General features: G+C 45.9%; 1 protein-coding gene across 1 annotated transcript; it reads right to left on the bottom strand.

Annotated features, from left to right (window-relative positions):
- Window positions 1-411: 411 nt before the first annotated feature.
- Window positions 412-13,008, bottom strand: CUNH1orf100 (chromosome unknown C1orf100 homolog). The gene is made up of 4 exons (XM_055609941.1): window positions 12,953-13,008; window positions 6,614-6,709; window positions 3,564-3,733; window positions 412-545 (listed from the first exon to the last, which is right to left on the bottom strand). The coding sequence occupies exons 1-4, from the start codon at window positions 13,006-13,008 to the stop codon at window positions 430-432; spliced, it is 438 nt and encodes a 145-aa protein (XP_055465916.1). The 3' UTR covers window positions 412-429.
- Window positions 13,009-23,511: the final 10,503 nt, after the last annotated feature.

The following is a 23,511-nucleotide window of genomic DNA, read 5'->3' as shown; positions in this document are numbered from 1 at the left end:
GTGTATGTGTAATAAGGGCATAATTACAAGCACATGCCGCTACTGTATCTCCTGTATGAACACTTTCTGAGAAGTTTAGGTGGTTAGAAGTTGGTCGTCATCAACAACAAGATACTAATAGCTTATGACAGATCATGACACTAACATCTTCATGTTCCTTTTATTTGGTGGTGGTGGAGGCAAATACTGCACTACAGCAGATGAGGAGTGTTCTCAAGGTTGGATCTTGATTCCTGACCAATTTTCCCTGAAAAGAATTTGCACCACAACATTTGTTTAGGATTAGATCTATGTGTTTACACACTTCAGAGTAGTGCTGTTGACACTAAATCATTTAGTCACACACACACACACAAAGCTCAAATTGTTTTTTTTGTTTTTTATTTATTTATTTATTTTTTTTATTTTGAATGCCGTGCTTTCATAGTTTTAAAAAGCGTTTCTTCTGAAGAATTTTCTTTCATCACAATCACAATACCAGACTTCTGGTGGTGGATTAAGTGGTCTAGGATTCAATGAAATTGTGCACAATTGCCGATCCAAACCTGAAATTTAAAGCAGATTAGCGATTTGTTTTAGGACTACTCACCCTGAATTTTTGGGCAGGGGTTGTTCTTTTTGGTTTTTGGTTTTGCAAGACAGGGTTTCTCTGTGTAGCCTTGGCTGTCTTGGCCTCGATATGTAGACCAGGTTGGCCTTGAACTCACAGAGATCTGCCTGCCTCTGCCTCCCCCTCACTCTGAAATTTTAGTACAACTATCTTTTTAGTAACTGTGTACAATAAAAAATGTATTTTAAGATAGAGATGCAATTAAAATACGGGTGCCAGGGAGATGGTCAGTGGGGAAAGGCAATTATGACTAAGTCTGACAATTAGGTTTGATCCTCTGCCTCAGACAGTGGAAGGAGAGAACAGACCCTCACCATTGACCTATGACCTCTTCATGCTCACATGTATGAGCACATATAAGATAAAATAATGCAATTTTTAAAATTTAAATATAGGGACTGAATCAAAGTTTCTTTCTTTAGACTCTAGTTAATAGGCACATTACTGGATTATATTAAAATGTAATAGAAATGTGATTTTTATTTTGATGTCCTAATTCTAGACTATTTTCCCTTTTCTACATTGTCTATCAGATAGTCTATGCCAACTTTGTATCTGTAGTTGTTGCTGTCTCTAAAGTCATGCCTGCTGGAGCCCCTTCCCCAATCATAACACTTTATAATCCTGAGCAGGTGCTTGTATGTGACAGGAAAGGTCCAAGGAAGGCTTGCGTCACTACACAATGAGACAAAGGCTGGCGCATTTCATTGATGGCATTATAACAGAACTTCTCTGTGCTCTTAGGTGCTTTCAACTATTGAAACAAACATGTCATGATATGAAGAATGAAAAATATTAATCTCGGGAATATGACTAGAAATGCTGCCGTTTTTTTAAAGTATGTTTTTATTGCTGGTTAGTTAGAGACAGTTTGTCTGTGCAGCCCAGCCCGGCCTTGAACTCATGAAGCTTCCTGCACTTCCCTCTGTCTCTCAAGTGCCGGGACCGTGGGTGTGTGCCACGACAGCCGGCTAAAGATCATGTTTATATTTAAGAAGGTGTGATCCTGTCTGTAGTCAGTATCCATGTGACTACTCAAGGCCTGTGGGTTTGAAGAGCAGTCATGGTCTTCCTGAGAACTGCAGTGTCCAATGGAATTACATTAGTGTAGCTTACATGTATGACGAGTGTTCAACAGCCCGTAATTCTTACAGGAGGATTTACTGTGGGATTGTCACACACTCATTTAACCAGGTGACGGCCTCACAAAGATCCTCCTGCCTCTGCCTCCTGAGTGCCAAGGTGGAAGGTGTGTGCCACCACTGCCTGGCTTCTTTATATTTTGTTATCACCTAGCAAAATGTAGTTTCCATATCACTTTGTGGCACCTTCTTTGGATGTCATTATTAAAAAATAAAATGGAGGACTCGAGGACTGCACTTGCTGAGAACCACTATTTATTTGTGTGTTGTCTATCCATCTATCTGTCCATGACCTTGAATGAAGGATTGTCTGGCCTTCACCTCTGCACTGCTGCATGGTGTTTATGAGGTGCTGAGATTGACCTAGGATTGGGTGCTTGCCAGCATTTTACCAGCAGAAGTACACATCCAGCCCATTGGCTGAGAACTCTATATGTTCTAAACACTTGAATGATATCATACCATTGTTAAAGTAGACAGCTAGGCCAACTATAGGAGGAGGGAGGTGGTTGTCACAGAGACACTTTGTTTGTGATTGGGCACATTCTGAGCCATTATTCCTTCCCTAAAGGACTCTTAGCTCAGCCTCCAACCCCTTTCTTCTCAGACTCCATCTTCCTGAGTCTTCCAGGAGCCATCTTTGCCCTCCGTGTAAACTTTTGTCCCAAACTTCTTTTGATCAGTCTCCAGTCCCTGTTCCATTTCTCAAACTACCTGGCTCAACTTTCCCAAGTTCTGCCTACGTGATCCTTCCTAATGCTGCTGTCTGCTATCCTGTGAGGACCTGGGCTTTAGCCTGGACGTGTCTTCTGTCCTGACTCTGACATCCCTCCAGACTGCAGCCGTCTTCTCTGGAGACAAGAGACAGAAGGGAAATCCTTCCCAGTTTTGCCATTCTTCAGCTCATTGTGTAGTCCAGGTCAGCTATGAACTTTCAGGCCCTAACCTTCAGCCTCCAGAGAAGCTGTCTACATGAGTATCTTCAGTTTTCTGCTTTTCAGTAAAAAGAAAGGGAAGCTTTTTATGGAAAACTAGTAAGCAGTTAGTAGTATGGGTGACCTGGCTGTGACAGGCAGTATAGCTTCGAGGTGAACCATGCTAGAGAGGAATACTGTCTAAATGTGAATTCTGCCTCTTTCCTCCTGGATGCGGGATTTAGAAATGGGTCCATGAGAGGTCTTGGAAACTTGGCTCTCCCTGTTTAAAACAGCAGCACTCGCCCCAGAAAGCCACTTAGGGATTAAACACCTGCCTGCCATAGTGTAGGATCCCCCTCAAAGGTTGGGGATCACTCACTTAGAAACTATCAGCAATTCACTCAATGAGCCAAATTCCCTCAATGAGTGACACACCAATACCTGAGGCAACATGGGTGCTATTTAAGTTGGGCGTCCTGAGAATATCCATGATCTTCCTTGTCTACCTCAGGACCCTCACAGAGGCCACGGCATACAGACGTGCTACCGGTGATGGGGGAGGTTGGAATTTCTGAACCGTGGTGTAAATTATTAATTGTTACAGGCATCTAAACTAGAATGAAAGGAAGGTTTCCTGAGCAGACCACCAGTTACACTCAAGAATTTGTTTCTAGGACTCAGAGGGTCAGCTCGCTAGGACACTGAAGGGTTTTCATCCTTTTGGGCTCACATGCAGGGAGCTAGAAAGAAAGGAAGAAGCCGGGCCCCCCTCCCAGATCTTCACATGTATCTCTGCCCCCAGACTGGCTGGTCCCAGTCATGCCCCCTGAGGCAGTAAGCCTCCTTGACACGCTGACCTTGGCACACAGGCAACGGCGAGCTGCTAGCACTTACCGTCCTCATAAAAGGGCAGGGAGTAGCCTCTTTGGTAAGTCGTTTCATTATACCACGTGTTTGTAGGCCTTGACAATTTTTCAAAACAAATGTATCGAATGAGGGTTAGCTGGTCGAGTTGAGGCTGATATGGAGTTATGCCCCGTGGGATTTCCAAGCCTATGAGGGGCCTACACGGAAACAAAAATGGTTTGCTGAGCACCTTTGGACAACTGGTCCATCTTCTCACGAGTTGCAACCTAGGAGCCAAAGCACCCTTTTAGCTAGACTAACCCCGAGGCACATTTTGGTGTTCTGTACAACAGTTGTAACCTTCCCATCCCTCCCCCCAACCCCCCAGCTATCCTCCAAAGATGAATGCAAGCAGGAAATTAAAACGTAACGGCTTATAATGCCTTCATCCACACCTGGGAGAGTTCATTCCTTGGCGTGATGTGCTTGAGGCATGAATGTAAGTATATTAGGACAGTAGGTGGCACGTCCTGAGAACCTTGAAAATACACACATATTTTGTCTCGACAAGTCTATCAGTTAAGGATGTCAACAAAGAGAAGCAATGCTTATCAAGGGACTTTTCTGCTAATAGAAAGAATGGGCACGCCTTCGTTGAAAATAAGGGACGCTTTGGAGGTGATAGACATGTCCCTCCCACAAAGGTGACAAGCAAACTCATGATGCACTTCATTGCTTCAGGGTTCTTTTTTCCATCTTAGAATGACATTGGATATAGTCAATATATTTAAAAATTTTTCTCCAACAATGCACTAAATCAACAAACTACACACACACACACACAATCCTAAGAACTGTATTCTTTTTGTGTTCATTGTATTTTATTTTATTTTATTTTAGTTTTTTTTTTTCCTGGTGCTAAGCATCCAACCTGGTGCCTCCTACATGCTAGGCAGGCGTTATCACAGAGCTACATCCCCGGTGCTTTCTTCTTGACCAGATGCACTAGCAGGGCCAATTGGAGCCAAGGGGCCTTTGGCAGAGCCAGCATGTCCTGGGAAGACTGCTCTTGGGCACTAGCCCTATAGGATACCACGATAGGGGCAGAGTGAGGAGAGTGTTGATGTGTCTAGCCCTGGCAGTGGGCACCTACCATTCCCTCTCTTACTTGTTTTCTAGTAGAGGACTTAGCTCTAACTAGTTTATTAAGTCATGATTGGGGGTTCACATCTAAATAGTTCCCAGTGACTCCAAAAGCTGTGGTAGAAGGTTTCCTGAGCTCGGCATGAATTTTGACACCAGCCAGGTAATATAGTGAGACCTTATTCCTGGAAATTTAAAAACAGAAGCTACTCTAGGCAAATACTTGATTTAGTAGTAAGAGCCTTGAACTGGAGCTCAGAAACTATGGATTAAAATTTAAACCTAACATTTACAGTAATTGTGTGGCTACAGTTGAGTCATCGAGATGGCTTATCAGGCACAGGCTGGAAACCTGGGTTTGATCCCTGGGTCCCACACGATGGGAGGAGAAGACCCTAGTTCTGAAAAGTGTTTTCTGACTTCCACACATGCGCTGTGGCATGAGCAGGCAGATGCACAATAATAACTCAATTTAAGAGCTAAAGATGCATCCTTCCTCCATGCTGTACTTCTGACTGGATCAGGATAAGCTCAAAGCTGCTTCCAGTTTCATAATTTAAGTGTAGACTACACCCTGCTCTAAACAGAGGTGGCATGCCAACAGCTATCCCTGGTGAGAATAATTGGAGATTGGCTAGATGGAAGTCACCTAAGAGAAGGGAAACTGTAATATACAGTAGATGGGGAGCTTCAAGTAACAGTAGTCATGCCAAGTGCTTAATATGCCTTACCATTTTACATTGATTCTTTTACTTGGGAGTATGAGATTTAGAGAACATGAAAATTGCCCCAAATCAAACATTTTATAAATTCCTCAAACACTTTTACAGGCTTGAGAGATGGCTCAGCGGTTAAGAGCACTGTCTGCTCTTCTAGAGGTCCTGAGTTCAATTCCCAGCGCTGCATGGTGGCTCAAAACCATCTGTAATGAGATCTGGTGCCCTCTTCTGGCGTGCAGGAGAACATGCAGATAGAGTGCTCATATACATTAAGTAACAAAATAAATGAATAAATAAATTTAAAAATTTGATGCTTTTACTTCCTAGAGTTTATAGTTTTTCTGAACCAGAAAATGAGGTTAGCGTGTCTATGGTTATTATGTTTTTTTCTTTTCTTTTTGTGAAAGCCACACATAGATAGGAAAGAACCAAATTTATAACTCTACTGAGAATGAAATCAAATGCTACTAAGTTTAAGTTATTTGGCCAACCTGAAATTCTAACCTCATAATGTTTCTTAAATTTCATAGATGATTTAATTTAAAAAATATCTATATTTATTGCTGATTATGGAAGTAACATTCTCCTCTGAGAGAATCTCTAAAATAGAGAAAAGAGTAAAAAAGAAAAAAGTACAAAGTACTAATACTATTACTACTTACGAAAAATAAAAGCAAATCCAGATATTGTCAATGCTAGGGATGGAACTCCCTGGTGGAAGCACATGCTTAGACTTGAGGCTTTGGGTTCCATTTCAGCAAAAGTCCACCCACAAAACCAGTATCAAAAAGCCCCAACCTTTTTAATAGTTTTGTATATTTTCACCTCTCTTCCATCCATTAGGTAACACTTGTGATTAACATTACTATTATTGTTATTATAAAGATTATGCAGCTATCTCTGTGAGTTTGAGGCTAACCTGGTCTACAAAGTGAGTCCAGGACAGCCAAGTCTACACAGAGAAACCCTGTCTCAAAAAACAGAACAAAACCTAAAGAGATTGTGCAGCTAGAAATTAGAGAAATGGCTCCGCTCTTACAGAGAAACAGAGTTCAGTTCCCAGCACCCACCTGGGGCAGCTCACTTCTGGCCTCCATGGGTACCTGCGCACAACCCCTACCCCCATACATGTAATTTAAAAATTAATCTTAAAAAAGATTATGCAGCTCACTTCCCCCTACTTATCATGTTCGCTTTGATGACATTCTTAGAAATTAAGATTTAGGGACTTCTCACCTTGTGTCCCTCTTCACGCTGTAATCAAAATGAACTCTTGCCAGTTGCCCAGGGACATAGCCTTTGATGTCCTTTCCTTGGCGATTGATAAATACACTGGAAGAAGTAGTCGAGAGAGAAGCGGTTATTACAGCCAGTTCCTTACAGAAGCGTGGCAGCTGGTGTGTGATAGATAATTTATCTGGACTTTGTGCTCTGTTCCAAGCCAGTGGAATTTTCCAGCCATTTGGTTGTTATTCATAGCATGCATCTTCCCACCAGTTCTGAGTTTGTAGTATTGGCTGGTCGCCCTTCCCCCCAAACCTCTAAAACTTATAATAGAATGCCATTTATTTCCGGGATTCATAGGGCAATATTTAGCATGTTATCTATTAGGTCAAAATAGCAGGAAAAAGAGAGGGTAATGGAAGGAGGATGGACGGAGGGAGGGAAGGAGGAAGGGAGGAAGGAAGAGAAGGAGGGAAGACAAAGTGTGAAAGTCAATGGCAAGACAGGAGAGACAGTTTTAGGAGCAGTTAACAGCACTGGCTGCTCTTACAGAGGACCTCGATCAGTGTCGAGTACCCACATCTGACAGCCCACAACCTTCCGTAACTCTAGTTCTGGGGAATCCGAGGTCTGGACCCCGAGGGTACCTGCACACGTGTGGCACACACATGTACACCCAGCAACATACACACAAAACAAAATAAAATCCTTAAAGTCAGTGAAACAGATGTTGATAATTGCTGAAACACAGGAATAAAAAAGATGAAGATTCTTTCTTTTTTACCTTTTGAAATGTTTGTAAAATTCCATAGTAAGTTTTTTTTTTTTTTAATTTAACTGTAATGATTAATTATATAGGACCGTGATGTCAAGGCACGTGGTACTGGAAAGTCGGGTGAGGGGTTCTAGCCTCACCTAGGAGAGCTGGAGTGTGACAAAGGACAGGTCTCTCTCTATGTCCTTGGCTGGCTCTGAACCACCTTCCTGCTTCAGTGCTGGGATTACCAGTATATGCTACCATCTTGGTTGCTGTTTTGAAGCATAACCTGAGCCACCCACAGGGGAACTGGGAAGAGGGATGTCAGGGGTGTGAGCATGAGGTGTGTTTCCACAGTTGGAATGCAGTGGTGAAGCCTCAGCCCCCACGATGGCGCTGCTGGGGAGTGGTAGAACCTGTGGAGAAGGGGTTTCGGGGAGGACCCTAAGTCATTGGTGATACTAAGGCAGGAGAATAGGATGAAACGTGCAGTCCAAGAACCTTACTATGAAAGCTGGAAGATTAACATGTAAAAGAAGCCTACTGACAGATAGTAGAGAAAGAGCTAGCTGCTGAGCCACTAAGGAGAGCCCGGGATCTAGGGTTTACATAGGCTAAGAGTGTGGGGAAGAGTCTCTAGAGCAGGGAAACCACAGAAGCCAAGCTGAAATCAGTTAAGTTTAGAGAGTGTGTGGATGAGTTAGCTTTTTGTTACCGTAACACATATCAGATAAACCAGCTTAAAAACACGAAAGGTTACTTTGCCTCACGGTGTCAGTCTGTGACTAGTTAATTGTCTTGTCGCTTTGGCCATACAGCACATCCTGGCAAGAGTGCAATCTTCTAAAGGTTTCACCATCCCTCCATAGCACCACTGGCAGGAGATCAGGCCTTCAACATACCTCCTGGAACCATTCAAGGTCTGAATGATTGCAGGGGTCCGAGTGGGCCTGTCTGTCTAGTATGAATCAAGGCAAGTGCAAACAGATCCCAGAGAAATTTTCTGAATAACTACAGGTTGTCTGGGCCTGCCAAGTGACTAAGGTAATAGGGCTGAGTGCTGAGTTACAGCCGGGGATTAAGAGGAGAGAGAAGTTGGCACAGAAATGTCGAACAAATAACGCCACCGAGTGTGCGGGAGGTGGAGGTGTCGCTCAGGCAGGCCTGCAGTTCTGGGCCCTGGGGGTAGAAGGAGCCTCCTAGAGCCAAGCTACAGTTCGTGAGGAACCACGGGCATCCTGGACATGGTTCTCCAGGTGTACTGCTGTCTGTGCAGCAGGCTGCTCCATCTTCTCTGGCATCATCTGGTGCCAAAACCTGCTGAGGCTCTGAAAAAGGTCAGCCGACTCTAGTCATTGCTTTGAGAATGGAGCCATCTCCTACTGGCCTCAGGTGGCACAGCCTGCTGTAGGTCCTGAGGCAAGAACCCACAGCTGGTTGGGCAGAAGTGGAGAGAGTGGGAAAGTGAGCGTTTTGGGGACGGGAGGCAGTGTGGAGGAGTGAGGCGATGTGAGGAAGAAAGAGGCGGCTCATGTGGCTTCTAACTTTTCTCTCTACCTTTTGCGTTTCCTGCTGTCCCACCCACATGTATCCCCACTTCGTTGGAGCTGCCTGCTGATCCCAGGACCTTACACATGCTATGTGGGCTTTCTATCTCTAAGTCCCATCCCCCCTTTATTTTTATTTTGACATAGGGTCTCTGAATTGCCCATGCTGGTCCTAAACTCACGATCCCCCTGCCTCAGCCACTTGCTTGGGTTACAGCTGTTCTCCACCTTGCCTGCCCAGCTCCCAAGCTCTGACATGTGATCTTAACCTGGAACACCAGAAAGCTTCTAATCCATCCATTAAAGTTGTGAGTTTTTTGTTTGGTTTGGTTTGTTTGCTTTTTTGAGTCAGGGTTTCTCTGTGTAGCCTTGGCTATCCTTGGTCTACTTTGTAGATCAGGCTGGTGCCTTGAACTCACAGAGATCCACCTGCCCTGCCTCTCTGAGTGCCACCTCATCCAGCTTAGGTTTTTGTTTTTTTAAGAGAGAAAAAAAAATTGACTTAAAGAGAAACGCACCAGGCTTGGCCCTGGGCTTTGCAGTAAGTACTCAGCTTCCCCCCCTGGAGCTTTGGCTTGAGGGAAAGAATGAGTGGATGGGAATGCCTCCTGTCCAGACCATGCTTACAGATTACTGGCTCCTGACTCAGTTCTAGTGGCTGAGCCAGCGGTGTCTGCTTACACTGCATTATTTGTGTGTCCCTGACGGGTTGGCTCTCTGAAAGGGTGGGCTCAGCCTCCACAAGAGTAGATCTGTCCCTTGGGAGGAAGGCTGTAACCAGAGCAGGATCTGGACTTAGCCACAGTCAACACTGAATATGTACGGGTGAGTTCAGGACTCTGTCTGTCTGTCTTTGCAGCATCACTGCCAGAAGGATACCATCATGTGCCCTTCTGAGTCACCTGTGCTGGGCTCTCTAGCCTTAAAGATAAGCTCCCGTTCCATTCTCAGGCACCTAGCAAGGTAAACAGGAACTCTCCGTTTTTATAGTGTATACCAAGACTAATGATGACACGTACTAAGGGCTGCCTGTTAACTGTAATACTAGGGTTGAGATGGGTAGGAAATAAATCTTAAGAAACAAAGCGATGGAAGTTGTGATAAAAGAACTGAAGGCACCAGGTAAGGAACACAAGAAAGTAGGAGAAGTCTTTTGCTGGCTGAGGTGATCAAGAAGCGACTGTCTCACTAGCTGGCAAGGGAGTTGAGACATTCTATGTGAAAGAGGACGAGAGCATGAGGGAAATAGTGGTCCTGGGAGAAGGGAGAGCCTGCCCGAGGGCCTGGGATGTAAAGGAGCATGCTCCCCCCTACCCTGGAAGGGCCAAGAAGGACCAAGGACTCTAGCTGGTAGGAAGAGAAGAGCCAGTGCTGTGAGGGTTTTGAGGACACAGCAATGAATGAGGTTTGATTCCAGATGTGGTGCATTGAAGGTTTTATTTCAGGGAGGGCTGTGCTGCAGCTTAATGAAGCTCAGGCTAGAGAGAGTGGATTGCTGGCGGATGAGAGTGTGTATGGGTAGAGATGAGCAGGGAAAGGCAAAGGTGACTTGGGACCCCTGAGGCAGTGATCTGGGGACACAGCCTGGATATTGAATGGCCTCTAAAGGCCCATGTGCTTCCGGCTTGGTCCTTAGGCCATGGTGCTAAAGAGGTAATGGAGCATTTAAGAGCTGGAGTCTGCTAAGAGGAAGATTGGTCGCTGGTGATGTAACCTGAGGGGGATGTTGGGACCCCCTTCCCTCTGTCCCTCTTTTGCTTCCTAACGACACAAGGCTAATGATGGTTAATCTCGGTTGTCAACTTGATGGGAGTCTAGGAGACACAGCTCTCTGTGTTCTGTGTTCTCTCCAGAGAGGTTTAACTGAGCTGGGAAGATCTACCTTGAATGCAGGCAGCACCTTCCAGCCCTCAGGCTGCGGTCCAGACTGAAGAAAAGGGAGAGTTCCAGCGCTCACCCCTCTCTGCTTCCTGACAGCAGACATACTGTGACTAGGTGCTGCCAGGTCTTCCCTGCTGTGATGGCGGACTGTACCCTTAAGAGCCATGAGCCCACATAAACCCTTACTTAAGTAGCTTTTGTCAGGTATTCGTCGCAGCAGTGAGAAAAGCAGCTATTACACTGCTCTTGCGGTGTTCTGTGCCGCCACAGCCACAGAGCTAAGCTGACTAGCATGCAAGCATTCTGATAGAACTAGCCTGGTGGCAGACGGGATGGAGTTTGCTGAGGCATCAAGTACAGTGCAAGTAAGTGGAGGGACACTCTTCCTCATGTGATGCTGATGAGAAGCAAGAGGGAGCAGAATACAGACAAGCCAGAGGCCCTGGGGTGCTCTGCACACTGTCCTGCTCAAGCCCTTGTGCTCCCCAGGGGCTTGGCTCAGGACACAAGTGATGGATGTAGTTCCACAGAGCTCCACAGAACAGCAGCAGCCAACACAAATGTTTCCATTTTCCCTAGGAGATGAGCTCACAGAAGACAAAGTGCTCTCACCCATACACAGAAGGACCAAGGACCTGAGGGGAGGAAGGGATGAGTGAATGCAGGATCCAGTCCTGATTTCTTTCCATCCTGCTTCCTCCTGGTAGAGCTCAGAGACAGAAAGGTGGGTGCTTTCCTTAACAGAAAATTCTTTCTTGTTTTAAATATTTACTTGCTTATCGTATGGGTGTTGTGTGTGTGTGTGTGTGTGTGTGTGTGCGCACATGTGTGCCACTCTTGTAGAAGCCCAGGCTGGCCTCGAACTCAGAGATCTGCCTGTCTCTGCTCCCCAAGTGCTGGAGTTAAAAGTGTGAACCACCACTACCTCTCGAGAAGGGAATTCTTAAAGCATCCAGGAAGGAGGTACCCTTCTATCCACTCACCCCTTTTGGGAGAAAAAGGAAACTTTTCTTCATTAGCCAAACACTTAAAATAACTAAAGGAAAGTAAAAACAATGAACTTCTCAAACCCACCAGGCTACTGGGACTCCAAGAGGCTGGCCCCAGCTATGACATGAAAAGAGGTTTAAAGGGATGAAGAGAGGGTGTAGTGGGGGGAAAATAAACTATTGCATATTTTCTCTCTTACACAGAATCATCTAATACCCGTGGCATGCAGCCAGAAAGGGGACTGTTTGCAGGGAGCAAGGGGACCAGTGAGAGTTGGAGGGAAGAGGAACAGAGAGAGGTAGACAGGTGCAGTGATTTATGTGTGTGGAAACGTCATGAAGAAACCCATTTATTTTTATATAATGACTTAAGAATAACTTTTAGAAGTTAAAGAAAGGGAAGAGTCCGGCCCCCAGGGTGTGAGGCTTGCTGCCCTGAGATTCCAAATCTCTGTGGGATTCCAAATCCCATTAGAGCGGGCTTAGGACTTACAGATGGTACCTGCTGCCTCCCCCAAGATAAATCCAGCACAGTAAAGCATGCTTATAGGGCTTATTAGCCTATGTGATAGATGGACTTGGAGAATGAATGCAAGTCCCCTTTGGCCTCTCTCTGTACAGTCAGCTTTCATATCGCAGAGAATTGGAGGTGGTTAGATTTACCCCAAGGAGAACAAATGTTTCTGGTTCAAAGTTTGGGCTTGAGTTCTTCATTCTTCTTGGTGGAGCCCTTCCCAAGAGAAAGACCAACATCTGTCTCGTATTTTGGGTATTTGGTGTTTCCCTTTAGCTTGGCTTCTACAAAGAAGTAATTTCTTATCTTACAACTTAAGCTAGATTTGAGGCTGCAGGTTGGTTCAGTGGTTTAGACTCCTTGATGCTCTTCCAGAGGATCCTGGTTCTGTTCTCAGCACACCAGGCAGCGTACAACCACCTGGAACTCCAGCTCCAGGGCCTACTGTTCTTCTGGCCTCCAGAGGCACTTGCAAGCATGTGGTACACACACACACACACACACACACACACACACACACACACACACACCTACAAAACCCCCAACTTTCTCTAAACTCGAGGGCACTTCACTAGACCCCTCTGGCATCCGTTGGGTGATTCCAGTCCCCTGGGCTCCTGCCTTTCTCAGCCCTGGTGGTTTCTGTATCCAAGAGAGCCTTACCTAGGCGGACTCAAAGGTCGTCGATCTACAAATTCTCGTAGTCGGATGGCCGTCATGACGGATGGGACTCTGAAAAAGTTGTGGAATGAAATTTCACATTGGCAATTTACATACATCTCCAGGCACTAGTGGTCGGCACAGTTTGGATCTGGATTGTCTCCAAGTGGCCGGCAGGCCTGGGATGGGTGAGCAAGGTAGCTGAACCTGAGCCCTTTAAAGCAAACCAGCAAGCAGGGTTCCGCCATGGTTTCTGCCTCTAGATTTTTGCCTTGAGTTCCTGCCTTTGCTTTCCTTCATGATGGTCTGTGACCTATTAAGATACATAATCCCCATCCTCCCACAAACTGCTTTTAGTCAATGTCTTAACCACACCATCCAAGAAGTAGTCTGCAGGGGGCAGAGCCTTTCAGAGGCTCTCTGTGGCAGGCTCCTGACTTGTTCCCTGTTTCTCCTTCTGATGGCTCTGCCCTGCAGACTATCAAAGAAGATGCTGAGACTTATGATCAACCTTTGGGCAGACTGCAGGTAATCTTATGAAAGAAGTGGGAAATAGTAAGATCTGGAGAGGACAGGAACTCCACAAGGAGAGCAACAGAACCAAAAAGTCTGAGCACAGGGGTCTTTCCTGAGACTGATACTCCAACCAAATACCATGCATGGAGATAACTAGAACCCCTGCTCAGATGTAGCCTATGGCAGTTCAGTGTTCAATTAGGTTCCATAGTAATGGGAACAGGGACTGTCTCTGACATGAACTGATTGGTCTGCTCTTTGATCATCTCCCTCTGAGGGAGGAGCATCCTTACCAGGCCACAGAGGAAGACAATGCAGCCATTCCTGATGAGACCTAACAGAGTAGGATCAGAAGGAAGGAGAGGGGGACCTTCCCTATCAGTGGACTTGGGGAGGGGCATGCATGGAGAAGGGGGAAGAAGAAAGGGATTGGGAGGGGCGGAGGGAGGGAGCTACAGGAGGGATACAAAGTGAATAAAATGTAATTAATAAAAAAAATTTAAAAAAACAAGTGAACTAGGCCATCCCGGAAACAGCTCCCTGATGTTTGTGGGGTTGTCCTCCAAGATTCCTCTATTCCCACCCAAACCTAGCTGTTCTTTTCTTTAAGCACCCCCTTCTCAATATTGAGCCGTTTTCTCTTTTCATACGCACCTTAAACTGTGTTGTTTCTTGTTTTAGTTCTTTATATTAATTCTGATTATTTACTGGAAAATGTGGCTTGCCATAAGCAAACCAGTATGTTTAAACATTCATGTGAGTCATAGTGGGGAGAGAGTGGCTGACTGGGTGGGAGACTGAGGTAGGAGTGGGGCCTACTGTTTCTGGAGTCCAGTGAAGAGTTGTGAGATTGTTCACACTTGGGTAGGCTGTCCACTCTTTGTATACAGAGGGCTGTCTCTCATTTGCATGAACATGGCAACCCCAGGAAGCCAGAGAACCTTGGATGGAGACCCCTGCGGCCTGGGCGACTTATTTCTCACCTCTGTGTGTTGATTGTAATACCTCTCTGGATGGTTCAGCTGGGCTGTGATGTGTGCAGGCATGCTCTGTGAGTTACAGGCACACATAAGAAAGGAGAAATACGAGTTCATTTGTCAGCCTGTAAGGGGTGCCAAGTAGCATGCTGTTTTCTCAGTGGGTCTGCAAAGCACAGTGACTATTTTACGCAAAGAGAAATCATGTATTCAGAAGGTAAGCAACTTGTGTGAGTTACAAGGAAGCCCGGGCTGGAATCCTCAGACTCAAGGACCATCCATCTTAATTACTGAGTTACACCAAAGCAACCCAGCGCATCAAGAGACCTCATTGGAAACAAAACCAGGACTGTTCAAAAGGAGGCACAAGGAGAAAAGTAACCAAGAGAAAAAAAAAAAAAGGCTCGGGGAAAATGAGGCCAAGGCCTCCTTCTCTTCCTTTTATAGTCAAGTTTGACTCACTCTCAGGCTCCCCGGCCACTCTATTTTACATCCCTGTGTTTTTCAAATCAACTTGAAATTTCTCAATAGCATTACACTGTAATAATTAGAGTGGTTGGTGATATATCACAGGAGCCTGTTTCTTGCATACTGTATTTTTCTGAGATACCTACTTTAGAATTTAAACAGTGTTTGTTACTTGTACATATTAATGAGGTTCAAGGTGCTTTTTTTCCTACCTCCTGTGTGGGCTCATCCAGTCTAACCCCCTCCATTTCTGTGCCTGCCTACCCTCCCCTGGCTCTATTCTACTTTCAGGTCAACTTTGGTTCTTTCAGAGGGGACATTGTTCTTACCCTCCTGTGTCTGGCTTGGCTCACTTCATACCATCCCCCTCCCCCCAGTTCCGCCCATTTTGCTGCATGTTTTATGATTCTGTGGGTGTCTAAGGCTGAAGAATGCTGCCTCGTGTCCACAGGCCATATTTCTCCACCCGATCACCTGCTGCTGAGCACTTAGGCTGAAGGGGTGTCTCGGCTGCTCTGACACGGCTGTGACAAGCACGGGCATGCAAGAGTCTCTTCTACATGCATTTTTGCCTTTAGCACTGCTGTGCTTTTGTTTTGTGCTTAGGGGAAGAATGAGCAAAAGAAAACGTAGATGAATGCCAGTGAGCTCTTGAGAAATCAGACTCTGGAAGCTGACTGTTGAGGTTTTGACGTGCTATGTGTTGTACGCTGGAGAGAAAGCCTTCCAGTCACTGGGGGCCTGTGAAGAGAATCTTGAGACCTTGTGGCCTCGTTTTCATCTCTCTCCTTTAGCCCTAACCACCATAAGGCACACAATCTTCTTCTTTTTTTAAGATTTATTTTTATTTATATGTATGTGGGTATCTGTGGAGGCTAGAAGAGACCAGATCCCTCTGAGCTGGAATTACAGACGGGTGCTGGGGACTGGACTTGATTCCTCTGTAAGAGAAGCAAGCCTTGTTCCTGAGTCTGCATCTTTCCAGGCCCAAAGAGCACAGCTCTGTGCAATCACCGTTTGCCACCAGAGGCCCCAAGCAAGGAGGGCAACCTGTCAAAGATGAAAATCTTTGCAACTTTTGAGTGTCTTCGTTACTCTTCTATGCAGTGAGGAGACATCATGACCAAAGCAAATCTTACAGAGGAAATCATGTAACTCAGGGCTTGACTACTCCCTCAGAGGGTTAGTCCAGGAACAATCACGGCAGGTAGCATGGCATTGGGCAGGCCGGCACAGTGCTAGAGCAGGAGTGGTGAGCTCACGTGCTCCTCAAGTTGCAGGCAGAGAGAGTGTGTGTGACTAGGCCTGGTGTGGGCTTTTGGTACCTCAAAGCTGACCCCTTGTGACACAACTCCTCAAACAAGGCCAACCTACCCAATTAGACCACGCCTCCTAATCCTTCCTAAGCAGTGCTACCAACTGCAGACCAAGTCTTCAAACACATGAGCCTATGGAGGCCATTCTCCTTCAAACCACCACCACCAGCGAAAATACAATGCTTTGTTTGTTGAGAGAGGATTTCTCTGTGTAGCCTTGGCTGTCCCAGCCTCACTTTGGTAGGCCTGGAACTCACTGACTGCCTCTGCCTCTCTGAGTGCTGGGATCACAGGCGTGTGCCACCACACCCGACCTCTAAAAGCCAATCCTTATGAGTTGATTATTTCATTTTTTTTTACAGTAATGGATAGCCCACTCAGACATCATAAAACAGTTTTTAAACTGAAATCATACTCAAAAAATAATGCCACGCTATTGAAAGCATCCAGAATCATACCTATTTTCATATTCTGTAAATGGGTGCATGTATACATTTCTGTATTTACAGCTGCATCATCTAGTCTCTTGAATAATCATTGGTTTTCCTTTGACGGTGTCATGAGGCAATTTCTACATTGCCACAGTTGCCTTAATTCTAATATTAGTGTTCCTTGGGGTGGCCTGGTGAGGCCTACCTATTACCATATTTGTTTATTTAGTGCTAGAAACTGACTCCAGGACTCGTGAATACTAAAGTTCATCTTTTACTACTAAGCTGCACCCCTATTTTGATCACCTCATTTAAAACAGGACCCATGTCTGCCTCCAGCCAGCCCTGCAACTCTATCCCTGCTTTATGTCCCCGACCCCAAATAAAGCCTGTAGGAATACATGCGATTGCTTCGGAGATCCTGGGCATTTTAATGTCAGGGTCCTGAGAGGCGTTTTTAAACAGAGACAGGCTTTCTGAGGACTTCGTTTTAAAAGTGGTTTTTAAAACCAGCATTTCTCTTCTATCACTCACAAAAAAAGTTAAAAAAAAAAAAAAAAAAGCAAACTCATGCTTTAGAAAACAGTTTCACCAAATCCTATGTTGGGGCTTAGAATGGAATCAGTGAGACCTACTTGGCAGGTTTAACCTATATATGAGTAAGTGATAGATGAATAAACAAGACGTTATCAGTTAGTCTGTTCAGAAGAGACAGGGGGTCAGGGTCCTAAAAGTCTTTGCTAGTGTTTAGCCACCCAGATTTAGCAATCTCAACGAGTAGTCAATACTCAGTAGTACTCAGTAGTACTGAGTACTCAGTACTCAGTAGTCAGGTTTTTGTTTCAATATAACAACATCCCTGAGGCTAGGTAATTTATACGGAGAAAATGTGTTCATGTATCTAACATTTGTGGCTGTTCAAGGACACGGCGCTAACATTAGGTGGACTCTGAAGAGGGCTCATGGTGGAAAAAATGTATGGGGAAGAAATCACACAATGAGACAGGCAACCGGAGCGCTTGGTGGGCCGGGAGTTTTAAACAGTCTTAACTCAAGCACTCTCTTGAGAACTGCCTTCATCTCGGGGGTAGGCTCTTATGCCCACAGCCCTCCCTCACAATTCCGCAGCCTTCCCAACACCTTCTCACACAAGAGCCCCTGGGTGGCTATATCCAAACCATAGCAGTCAGGGAGGTCCTCCAGCACAGAGGTTTTCAGACATGTGTGAATAGTACCTGTTGATACCTAGAGATATTTTGTAAATCTCTCTTTCCTCAGCAGAGTTGTGTCTGTACAGGCTCAGGACATTGGAGCTGTTGTAGAAACAGCGTAGAAACAGCTTAGGGTGTTAGGCTTGCTCAGCTCCCAAGGCTGTGGAGTGATTCTGCAGCTGGGTATACCAAACCTCATTGACAATTCTTAAAATATTGAAAAAACTCAAAATATCCCAAGTAGAGAACTGCTCATATACTGAAAGACTTTTTAGGGCCAGAGAGATAGCTTGATGGTTACAAGAACTCGCTGTTCTTCCAGAGGACCAGAGTTCAAGGACCGGAGTTCAATTCCCAGCCCTGAAACTACCTGTGACTCCAGCTCCAGGGGATCTGATACCGTCTTCTGGTCTAGTTGTGCACATACCCACACACAGAGGTACACACATACATAAAATCTGGGGCAGTGGAGGGGCAGAATTCTTGGCTTTGCAAAGAATTTCAACCATAAAGTTGTAAGTTGTGAGCACCTATTCAAAACGTGCCGGGTGGTGGCGGCCCACACCTTTTATCCCAGGACTGAGGAGGTAGAGGCAGGCAGATATCTGAGTTTGAGGCCAGCCTGGTCTACAGAGAGAGTTTCAGGACGGCCAGGACTACACAGAGAAACCCTGTCTTGAAAAGCAAAACCAACCAACCAACCAACCAACCAACCAACCAACCAACCAACCAACCAACCAAACACAAATAAACAGCATTGACTTAAAGAAAGCAATCCTCTGGTGAGAAGAGAGAAGCACAGGAAGAAACAGCCTTGCTGGCATTACCGGCTTGGGCATCAGAGGGCAGAGCCTCCTTGTTCTGGGGTCCTACGCTGAGGGCGGCAAGTCTCTGAGTCACCTCCGTGTGCGGGGTATGCTGTAGAGGAACATGGCAGGGCTATGAGACTTGATCCCTTTACATCACTCAAAGGGAATTATGATGCGCCGTGGGGTGGAGAGCTTTGCCAACAATGCCTTTCAGGCTTAGAGAAAGGGTGCTTTGAACGTCCTTAACAGAAAGCATAGCTTCACATTAAACCAAAGAGCAGAAATTGATGGCAGAGGAAAAACCGAACAGGTAACTGACTCAGACTATCAAATCGCTAGAACCTGCTTTTCTGTAAACACTGCTTTAAGGGTAACATAAGGTCAAGGACCTGGTGATGTGTATGCCCTTTACAAGTTAGAACTGGGAAAGTGGGGTTGGCACAGGGACAAAGGAACCCAGCACTGCCTGGTATAAAAGGATACTAGGTTCCAGAAGCCCGCTGCTACTAAAGCCACCAAAGGAGGGTTTTAATTGTTCATGAATATGATTCAAACCAATCTGCAGACCATCACAATAGCACGACTACACAGCCTGAGAGCAGAATGGCTGCAGAATGGACGTTCAGATCCAGCCATAGTAAAACTAAGACCAAAACAAACACTGGCATTGTCTACATTGAGTTGGCCTGGAAACGGGGCATTTCTCAACCAAATAAAGTTTGCAAATAGGAAGTGAACTATTTCTCTGAGGCTCCACATGGCACGTAAGGGAAGCCTGGGCAAAGGCTGGGCTCCCCCCTGGGAGCTTAACCCACATCATCACAACAAATCTAAACCCAGAGCCTTGGTGACACCGCATTTTGTTGAAAGCAGGCAGCCACAGAAAATGTCAACACAAAGCACCATATTGGGGCCCAGGGGAGTGGAAGTGATATGCTGCATCTCATTTGGGAGAAGAACCCTCAGTGTTTCAGCTCCTCGACACCTAACCGTTCCAGTCCCTGCCATGACCTGAAGAGCCAAGTGTCTCCATTTGGAATAAAGGCCAAGAGAAGCTGAAGAACCTACCAGAACTCATTACAATCAGGAAGTCAGGAACCTAGGATTTGAATCCAAATCTGTCTGAGTTTGTAAGCCCAGGTTTAATTTGCATTTTAACTGAAACATATTAACTTTCCCACTGTTTGAGACAGGGTCTCCTATTATCTCAGGTTGGTCTTGAGTTCACTGTGTAGCTGAGGATGACCGTGAACTTCTGATCGTCTTGCCTCATTTCCTAAATTCTGGGATTACAGGCGTGTACTACTGCATCTGGCTTATGTGGTACAAGGCTAGAACTTAGGGCTCCCCGGGCATGGAATGATCTCTACGAATGGAGCTCCTCCTCCTCCCCCCAACTTTCCATTTCAAGAATAAGGATTCATGCTCTTCATCGAGGAAGAAAGCAAGTAAGCAATAACAATTAATAATCTCCCATTCTTCATGAAAATGCACCCAGCGAGACAAAGACGAACCAAGAAGAAAGTTTTAAAATGAACACACGATAGCCAGGGGGTCCTACTCCTTTAATCAACAGTGACCTGGAGGTAGAGGCAGGCAGATCTCTGAGGGTCTGAGGCTAGTCTGGTCTACAAGGTGAGTTCCAGAACCGCCAGGGCTGTGAGGTGAGACCCTGTCTCAAAATAAAACAAACAAGCTGACAAAGCTCACTGGTCATAAATGATCCTCATAAACAATCGGTGACCTGGAATGGACATAGCCATGAGGCAGTCTTACAGAAAGAGAGTTCTAGAAAAGTGGGCTCATTCTATTTCTATCTACAAAATGCACAAATATTAGGAACTCGTGAAGCATTTAATTAAAGAGTCAAGCCCCAAATGATCTCTCCAGCCCAAGAAGCTGTCTGCTCTGGTCTGAAGTTCCTTTCAACAATAGGTGATGGTTTTGCATGGAGATGTTCACTGATGTACATTTCTTCCGGTGCCATGTAGGGACCTTTCATACAGAACTCTCAGTTCTCTTTGCTTTAAAATGTCCTTCAAATCTCCCTTTGGGGTTTGTAAGTGGTGTACCAGTGTTTCACTAGAAGAGTTGATGGACCTGAAAGATGTGACTATAACCTGTTCATCTGTCTGTCTACCATGTCATCTTGTCAGTTGACACTCTCAAGAGATGAAAACATCCAGTTCTCTGTGATCAGCAGCCAGGAGAGTAACGGCATTAGTTATTTTTCTCATTGCTGTGGCAAAGTACCAGATAAAAACAACTAAGGGAAGGTTTATTTTGGCTGATGGTTTGAAGAGGTACAGTCCCTCATGGCAGGAAGGCTTGGTGACAGGAGTGCCAGGCTGTTGGCCACATTCCTGTCAGTTGTCAGGAATTAGAGAGAGATTAATGCTGTGCACTGCTGATTTTCTTCGCTTTCTCTTTTCATTCAACCTGGGACCCTACCTTGTGGAATGGTGCCTCTCACATTCCGGGTGGTTTTCCCATCTCAGTTAAGCCTCTGTGGAAATACCCCCTTAAACATGCTCATGGCTATGTCTCCTATGAGACTGAAGTTGACAACAAAGATTAGCCGTCATGATAGTTATCACTTTTCTTCTTCAGATTTTCAAGTTTGGGAGCAGAATCATTAAGTAACTCCTCCCCAGCGTTTGCTGCTAACTCACCAGCTGAGGACATGTCTCATTTCTTCTTAAGTTGACAGGGTGTCTCAGTGGGCTAAGGCACTTGCCACCAAGCTTGAAGACCTGAGTTTCATCCCTGGGACCCCCATAAAGGTGAAGAGAGATCTGAGTCCTCAAAGTTGTCCTCTGACTTCCATGAACATGCTGCATGCCCCTCTTCCCCTCTAAATACATGCGGAGGGGTGTCTTAAAAACAATCTGTGTCCTTTGAATTCAGGCAGTGTAGAAGAATGGAACATTAGAGTAATACAACCTTCAACCCAGATAGTCCAAGCATGCATATATACGATCATTAATTAAATCATGGCTACTATTAGGGCACTGTGCAGGGTCTTGGTGTCAGAATTCCTTCCAGATGGAGTGACTGTGTTGATGTAAGGGTCCAAGAATCACTGAAGGAAGACCGAAGACTCAAATAGAATGTAAGAGCGAAGAGCGTTTACTCTGCAGAGACAACCAGCATTCAGGGGTCTACCATTCATACCAATTGTGAACCTCGCAGGCTCTGTAAAAGGCTATTAGGGGAATTTCAACTGTGGCTACATGATTTTGATGGGAATTGGCCAGTGCCCATGGAGAGATGCATTTGCACAATTTTTACTGGTCTTCACCTTGGGGAGAGAGAGGGCTATCTTAGAGAGACTTTTCTTTGTTTGAGTGACTTAGTTTCTGGCTAGGTATTGGGCAGTCTCTGATTGGTGGCCCATCTCCTATGGTCTTCAGAAAGGGAGAAGGGCGGTGAGAACCAGCTTTAGGCCCAGTCTCAAAAAGGAGTTAGTCAGGTCATCTTACTGAGAATCCCTCCCCCTGCCATCTACAAGCATTCCTTTTATTCACAAACTCTGAAAACATGGCCAGTCAGCCACAGCATGCTCTTGCCACTCCTCAGGCCTCCACACCGGCTTCTTGGCCTGCCTCACGTAAAGGTGACTTTCAAAATGGAGGAGCCCCTAGACACAGGAACAGGGACCCTGTGCAGGAGAGTACAGTGGATCCGAGATCCTACGTTCAGCACTGGGCTATCTCCATGTCTGCTGAGAGTGTGACCTTGCTAGCCCATAGTTTCCCTGGGCCAAAGAACACTGGAGTCAAAGGTTTATGGCCCCATGAGCAGGCTGTCCACATGGAAAACTTGCCACATATGAGGAACTCTTCCCTCCCCTCCCTTGCCCTCCCCTTGCTTACAGTGAAGCTATGAACACATTTACTCTCCCTCCTCCCCCTCTGCCATCAATCTCCTTGCCTCCCTACAAGTCTCCCTCCCAAGTTCGTTTTTGTTTGTTTTGCTTAGGAACCACTGAGTTTTCAAAAACAATCAGCCCTTGGAGATTGTTTTGGAGCCAACTGTTATGTCTTCTCTCTCCTGGGTCAGTGTCCTGGTTTGTTTTCTGTGGCTGGGGTAAACACCCAGAACCAAAGCTGGGGCTGAGGGAGGGCTGAGGGAGGGCTGAGGGAGGGCTGAGGGAGGGCTGAGGGAGAGAGCTGCACCTTTGGTGGGAGACTGAAGCAATGAAGAACTTTTCTTCTGGGGATTCAGCTTGATTCTCTAATCTTTACTGTTCTGAAATCTCATATTCAAATCCAAACTTTTGAGGCTTCCTTAATATAACAGTCTTTGTCTCAGGTTTTAAGTAATATGTGGTGTTCACAGAGACCCTGTCAGGTGTTCCCCAAGCTCCTGGCCAACTGAGGCTCGAAGAAATCCTGGGACATGGAGCCAAACAGGCCAAGTCTTGGGGCGGGGGGGGGGGGGTGGGGGGGGGGGGGGTGTTCCTCAGGGGTAGGTGAGGTGCTTCATGCAGGAAGGCCTGGGCTTCTTCCCCAGATCAACAAGCAGCAGCAGCAAAGCCACAAGCTCCACTGCAGCCTTGTCCGTGACTTAGAAAGCAGGACAACAGGCCCACCAAGGGCCCACTCACCAGGACTGTGCCGCTGCCGCCGCCTGTGTCTGCCGCCACAGTTCTCACGTGTTACAGTCACAGAAGACAGGCGTCTCAGAATTCCCACAGACTGGAGGTCTCACTCCGACGGAATGACAGAAACCTGTCCTTTGGCACAGAGGTTATCTGGAACACACTACCCTTATATTTTATTTAGATAATGTCAAACTCACAGAAGAGTTGAAAAGTGACAGTGAAAAAAGT

This window comes from Psammomys obesus, unplaced genomic scaffold (assembly GCF_907164565.1).
Source record: "Psammomys obesus unplaced genomic scaffold, mPsaObe1.curated_primary_1811, whole genome shotgun sequence".
NCBI classification, from domain to species: Eukaryota; Metazoa; Chordata; class Mammalia; order Rodentia; family Muridae; genus Psammomys; species Psammomys obesus.
Note: the sequence above shows the minus strand (reverse complement) of the source record. Positions and strands in the feature narration are given on the sequence as shown.

Coding starts and splice junctions, on each gene's coding strand:
- CUNH1orf100 (XM_055609941.1), bottom strand. CDS start 13,008: ATGACGGCCATCCGACTACGAGAATTTGTAGATCGACGACCTTTGAGT. Junction 3,734..6,613: donor AGCGTGAAGAGGGACACAAG/GTGAGAAGTCCC, acceptor GTTTCCGTGTAG/GCCCCTCATAGGCTTGGAAA. Junction 546..3,563: donor CCTGCCCTTTTATGAGGACG/GTAAGTGCTAGC, acceptor TTTAAATTTCAG/GTTTGGATCGGCAATTGTGC.